This window comes from Castanea sativa, chromosome 8, assembly GCF_040712315.1.
Source record: "Castanea sativa cultivar Marrone di Chiusa Pesio chromosome 8, ASM4071231v1".
Lineage (NCBI taxonomy): Eukaryota > Viridiplantae > Streptophyta > Magnoliopsida > Fagales > Fagaceae > Castanea > Castanea sativa.
The window spans coordinates 35,823,734-35,830,289 of record NC_134020.1 but is presented as its reverse complement, the minus strand read 5'-3'; the positions used below and the strand labels follow the sequence as shown (position 1 = coordinate 35,830,289).

The 6,556-nt window shown below is 36.1% G+C and overlaps 1 protein-coding gene across 1 annotated transcript; it reads left to right on the top strand.

Moving 5' to 3' along the window:
• The first annotated feature begins 447 nt into the window (after window positions 1-447).
• On the top strand, window positions 448-5,628 carry LOC142607091 (protein CNGC15b). The gene is made up of 8 exons (XM_075778505.1): window positions 448-571; window positions 1,309-1,378; window positions 1,530-2,067; window positions 2,160-2,372; window positions 3,213-3,505; window positions 4,038-4,149; window positions 4,344-4,580; window positions 4,673-5,628. Exons 2-8 carry the CDS (start codon window positions 1,326-1,328, stop codon window positions 5,336-5,338), a joined length of 2,112 nt encoding a protein of 703 aa, XP_075634620.1. The 5' UTR covers window positions 448-571; window positions 1,309-1,325; the 3' UTR covers window positions 5,339-5,628.
• Window positions 5,629-6,556: the final 928 nt, after the last annotated feature.

Sequence of the window (6,556 nt, the reverse complement as noted above, 5' to 3'; positions counted from 1 at the left end):
AACTCTAAACTCTAAAGTAGTCAACTCCTCCTCGAATCTTTACAAATAGCTAGTAACAAATTAATAAATAAATAAATAAAATAAGCAAAGGAATCATATTCCTCTCGAAATTAAAACCTTCTTTAGCTCCAGTCTTTTTTCTTTTCTTTTTGTAGCTTTTTTTTTTTTTTTTTTTTGCTGAATTTTTTTTTGCTCTTTGGTCTCTCACACTTCTCTACTAAATTTATGTTAACACATATTAATCTGATCCTTAAGTATCATGTAATTAATATATAACTATATTGGCTTTCTTTATTGAGCATATACTGTTTGTCGTTTACTTAAGACTTTTTTTTTTTTTTTGAGAATGTCGTTTACTTAAGACTTAAGGAGTAATAATATTGAGAAGTGTTTCTCAACTTTCGTATCACTGCCCTTTCCACTTTCAGCTTCTTTCTCATTATATTTTCCCTCCTAAAATATGTTGCTGAGAATAAGTAAGAGTCACGATAGGTAGCCAAGAGAAAACAAAGTTGATAGTACAACTGTTTGGGGTCTTGGCTTAGCTTTTGTGTGACTGAGGAAAATGCTTGTAAGTTAATCTCTCGCACCTCTCATAATGCTCTTTTCCTTGTATATCAGAATCACTTTTAAGAAATTACACTTGTTCTTTTGAATCATATCAATGTTAGAAGTTAGAACCCTTTAATTAGCACTGTTTCATTCTTTCCCATCTAAACATATCTTTTTTGGTTTCTTTTTTAATGTCACTTATTGTTAATTTGGTTTATTCACTTCTCTGCAGAGTTTTTAACTAAAGTTTTGTGTAGTATAATTTGTATAACTAGTTCGTTTCATTCATGCACCTGTCGGCCTTAATTTATGAAGGAAGGTACCATAAATAATTAGTAATTACACATTCCGGGCTCATTTTCTGTACACTTAACATTTTAAAACCAATTTATGGTTTAACTAGTGTCTTTTTCAAGTTCAACTGATAATCTTTTATGGGGAAAAAAATTCTCTGAAGGAGCAAACTTGTTTCTAATAGTAAAAGAAATTGATCGCATATGTTCCACTTGCCCTATTGGCCTAAGACGGTGGAAACTGGAAAGCCTTTATAGCTTCATCTCCAAGTTGCTTTATTTCTGTCTCATTTATTCATCACATGATTCCTGATGAGACAAGCCTTCGTGAGTCTTTTTCTTTTTTCCCCCTTGTGGCTTCTAACTCATGGCAGGTCAATTTCAGTGATTCAATGCTTGATTTTTACAACTGGTTGATTCGTGGCCTTAATATTTATACACCTCAAGTCTTCTTGTATTGCAGAACAATTCATTTAACTAATGCCACACTCTTGGAAAATTGCAATGGGCTATGGAAGTTCAAAATCTATAAGGTTTGTCTCCTCCTTAAATAGTTGAATTTCTATAGTTATTTCCTATAGAATTTCAATTTTGATCACCTTCTAAATTAAATTTTGCAAGTGTTGGTTTCAAGTTTATGCCCAATATGTACTGCTGCTAAACAAATCATATTTTTATTTTCAGATTTCAAGATGATTCTGAATCAACAAAGTTTCATGCAAATAGTGTCAAAGACAAGACTGATGGAACATGGATACCGGGCCCAGAGATGATGAAGTACAAAGAGGAGGTGCCTAGGAAGACTGCAAAATCCTTGAAAGCTAAAGTACTATCAAGAGTCTTTTCTGAGGACTATGAGAAAGTGGGGAAGAACATATTAGATCCTCGAGGACCTATCATTCGCCGATGGAACAAGATATTCTTAGTAGCTTGTTTAGTTTCATTGTCTCTTGATCCTTTGTTCTTTTACTTGCCAGTTGTTCAGGATGAAGTGTGCATTACTATAGCAGTATCCCTTAAATTAGTTCTTACATTTATTAGATCACTGGCCGATGTTTTTTACATGATTCAAATTTACATTAGATTTCATACAGCTTTTGTTGCACCTTCTTCTCGTGTCTTTGGGAGAGGAGAGCTTGTTATAGACTCTTCCAAGATTGCAAAAAGGTACCTATGCAAGGGTTTTTTTATTGACCTAATAGCTGCCCTGCCCCTTCCTCAAGTAAGTCACTAACCTATGCTTATAGAGGGCCTTTCCCTGACATAATGATGGTTCTGTATATTACAATGCGATTTTTTTCCTCTTTGTTTCAGGTGTTAATTTGGATTATTATCCCCAATCTTAGGGGTTCGACAATGAGAAACACCAAAAATGTCCTTAGGTTCTTTATAATATTTCAGTACCTCCCTAGACTATTCCTTATATTTCCACTCTCATCACAAATTGCCAAGGCCAATGGTCTTATGACAGAAACACCATGGGCAGGTGCTGCATACAACCTAATGCTTTACATGCTGGCAAGCCATGTAAGTATAAAGAGAAGCCCATTTTATAAAAAAAGTTGGAGCACAGTTGCATGTACAATAGATAGGCTTTTCTCTTTATCAGTGTCATAGTTAAACAGAAATGAATGGTCATTCTTATGCTTGCATACTGTTACTCTTCTCTTGTATCGACTAAGCATATTCATTGTACCCTTAGACATTAGAAATTTCATAAGTACATATATCTTGTTGCAAGTTTGATTTATCATTTCCTTCTTGTTTACTTTACAATTCCAGAACTTTGCTTTTTTCATTATGTTTTTTGCTTAGTCCCCTCCTTTCATTGAATTCATGCGTTTGTTTAGTCAATTATAAATTTGTATCTCTGCTTGGCTGGCTATAAAGGCCTTTGTAATAGATGAAGAATTACTAAATTGACTATCCTGGAAGTGCCTTTGCTATAAGAAATTGACTATCTAGGTGAGTGTCTTTTTTTTATAAATAAAATACTGTGTTGAGCAATTAATGGATAAGAAATTGGGGCTTTGAAGTGAGGTGGGTGGAATGTTCAACAATCAATGATATTTATCCTGAAATTCATACCAAATGTACCCACTCTTAGCCACCTAAGCCAGATTTCAAGGGCATTTTCACTGAAAATTTAGCTTAGTGCTCGACTTTTTGCCAAGAAGATGGAAAAAGAGACTTAGAAAGGTGTTTTGGCAAAATTCATTTTCTCTTTTTTTTTACATCCTCCTAAAGCCTAATAGAGGTTAAACGTGCATACATTATATTTGTGGATGACCAATTTCTCTGTTTTTTGTTCAAACATGTAAGTCGAGCTGTGACATTTAACCTGTTAATTTATCTTCTTTCAAAAAGGTTTTAGGAGCTTGCTGGTACCTTCTATCAATTGAGCGACAAGAAGCATGCTGGAGAAGTGTCTGCAATGTTGAGAAGCCTTATTGTCAATATGGATTTTTTGATTGCCACAGGGTTGCAGATCCTCATAGGAACTCCTGGTTCAAGTCAAGCAATGTATCAAATCTATGCAATCAAGTTTATGGTTTCTATCAGTTCGGTATATATGGTGATGCATTGATATCTGGTGTTACGAATTCACCTTTTGTCAACAAATACTTTTATTGTCTTTGGTGGGGCTTAAAGAATTTGAGGTATGTTTATATCAACAACTCCCTCTTACTATTGGAACTTTTACGTACTATATGAATATAAAGTTATCACCAGCCTTTCTTCATAGCACTTGAAGCAAATTTTATCTGCAACACTTGTAAGATCAACTCTAGGATTAGAATTCATTAAGTCATTATATTTTTAAGATATTCCATCATGAAGCATACATGCGTCTCTACCAATGTTGTGAGATCCCATTAGGGGCTTTCTTTGTTCAGTGACATGCTAACATTGCCTGTCTAACTCATTGCTTTACTTTGTTGCTAAAAAAAAAAAAACCTTGTAAGCAGCATCCAGACCACCAGATAGTTGCAGAGTTCCACTCCTAATTGTCTTCATTTTCTTGGCAACTGAACAGAGCACTCTAGTGTTTTTTTAGTCCAGAGCTTACTTTGGTGAAAAAGAAGGAAACCTTTTCAACCACATTCGCACATGCACAACTGCTAATATTCATCTGTTTATACTTTAATCCCAGTGCTTTTTTAGTTAATGTGTGCAAATTGATGTCTGCAGTTCCTTGGGACAAAATCTTTCCACAAGCACTTATGTTGGAGAAATAATTTTTGCCATAATTGTTGCAACTCTTGGGCTGGTTCTTTTTGGATTGCTCATCGGTAATATGCAGGTGACTCCTCCAATCTCCAAAACCATAGTTGATTTTTCAATTCATCAAACTTGTAAGCATCTAGCTTGCTTTTCAGAAGGCATTTGAAGTGTCTAACTGTTCACCTAGTGCCTGTGAGTCTGTCACTGTTCACCATATCTTAAAGGGCTATGGTTATGCTTTATTATTCAGCCTTTAACTAATTATACTGGCAGACATACCTACAATCCATAACTGTCCGATTCGAAGAGTGGAGGATCAAGAAAACAGATACTGAACAATGGATGCATCACAGGCAGCTGCCTTCAGCATTAAGACAGTCTGTAAGAAATTACAATCAGTATAAGTGGGTAGCTACTCGAGGAGTTGATGAAGAAACTCTTCTTAAAGGATTACCTATGGACCTCCGTAGAGACATCAAGCGTCACCTCTGCCTTGACCTAGTTCGACGAGTAAGTCATTTGTTATTGATAACTTTAATTTCACATTCTTAGCTCCAAATAGATATAACCACATATTTTCACTTTTCATATAAAATGCACAGGTTCCATTGTTTGATCAAATGGAAGAAAGGATGCTAGATGCAATATGTGAGAGGCTTAAGCCTGCCTTGTGCACAGAAGGCACGTTTCTAGTGCGTGAAGGTGACCCTGTCAATGAAATGGTGTTCATACTCCGTGGCCATCTTGATTCTTACACCACTGGTGGTGGCCGAACTGGGTTCTTCAACTCATGCCACATTGGCCCTGGTGATTTCTATGGTGAGGAGCTTGTATCTTGGGCCTTGGACGCTCGTTCGAATTCTATTCTACCAACATCCACGCGTACAATCAAAGCCATCACAGAAGTGGAGGCATTTGCTATTGTAGCAGAAGACTTAAAGTTTGTAGCATCACAGTACAGAAGGCTGCGTAGTAAACAACTTAGACACAAGTTCAGGTTCTACTCGCAGCAGTGGCGATCGTGGGCTGCATGTTTCATACAAATTGCATGGCGCCGCCATATGAAATGGAAGGAAGCAGCTGAGCTCAAAGCCAGAGAGAACAATGCGTCTAATGAGCCTGAATCACCAAAGCCTAGCTTTGGTGTTTATGCACCAAGATTGACCGTGAGCACCAGATGGGGTGCCAATAAGAATTCCATGTCATGTTCTGGTTTAGTTAGCTCATTACGGAAGCCCACGGAGCCAGATTTTTCTACAGATGAGTAACGAATGGAGAATTCTCAAAAATTGTGTCAAGTTTTGTAGTAGCTGTGAGAGAGCTGTGTGTGTACCTTATTTTAGGCTACAAAGGGGGCTAGAAGTGATTCATTTTTGAAATCATGTTTTGTAAACATGATTTTAGTTATAATTGTGAAATTTTTTATTTCAACATTTTAACTAAAATTATGTTTTGAAAACATGATTTCAGCAGTGTGTATTCCCGTATCCAGTGTGTAATTATTACTATTCTTTTGTGTTTTTAATTATTTGTCAATGTACATTAAAGAGAAGAGTAAAGGAAGACTTTACAAGTTTTAGAAGTGATGTGTATGGTAGCCAAAGCTAAGGGAAGAAGAAATAGCAGATATTATCATATTAATGATAACACCCTTTTGTTCTATCAGAGGAACAAAAGAAAATTCCACAAATTGGTAGCACCTTTTGACTTCTCTATGTTTGCAGGCCTTGTAAGGAGAAGCTGAGCATATACGCATCTTGAACCTTCCTTTATTTATTTTGTTCTTGGGCTTAAAGTGTGTGCAGTTGCAACTTGCAATGTAGATAAAAGTCAAAATAGCCAGGGACTCCAGCTCCTTTGGGCCAAGGTTTCTCTATTTTCTTTCTCTATAGCTCGGGGCTCGTGTCCCCCCTACTACAAATTCCAAAATACAATAGTAAATGATAATTTATCATCTTATATGTAAATAGCTTGTTGATCATCTTCATAAAAAAAAAAAAATTATAAAAAGTAGTTTGTTGATCATCTTAATATAAGATTCTTTGGTATCCGTACTTCAAAAGATTTCTGGAAACTTTAGGAGAGTATGTTAACATCCTGAAGAGGCAAGTTTGGCTGCTAACATATTTGCATCCTGCCGGAACAACATATTAGTAAATTTTATTTTTAAGCACCCTTGTAAGGTTGAATTTATTCAATCATGTGTTGGCTTTATTCCGTGTCAAATTTGCTTGTATTTTAGCAACTAGATACCCTGTATTTAGGTGGGAATTATGTCAGAGTTGTGTGTGACAGAGTATGAAGAAAACTCAAAATGTGTGCAGAAAACTCAAGATGTGTGCACTCAAAGGAGTCTCGCGACTAGATCTCGCGACTGGCTCACGACTGGCAAGTCGCCAAAGTGGCACACGTGTAAAACATGTAGGGAGCTGAAAGGTCACGACAGTTGGAGCACTACAGAACAAAAAGTACAGTTTGGTCTAACA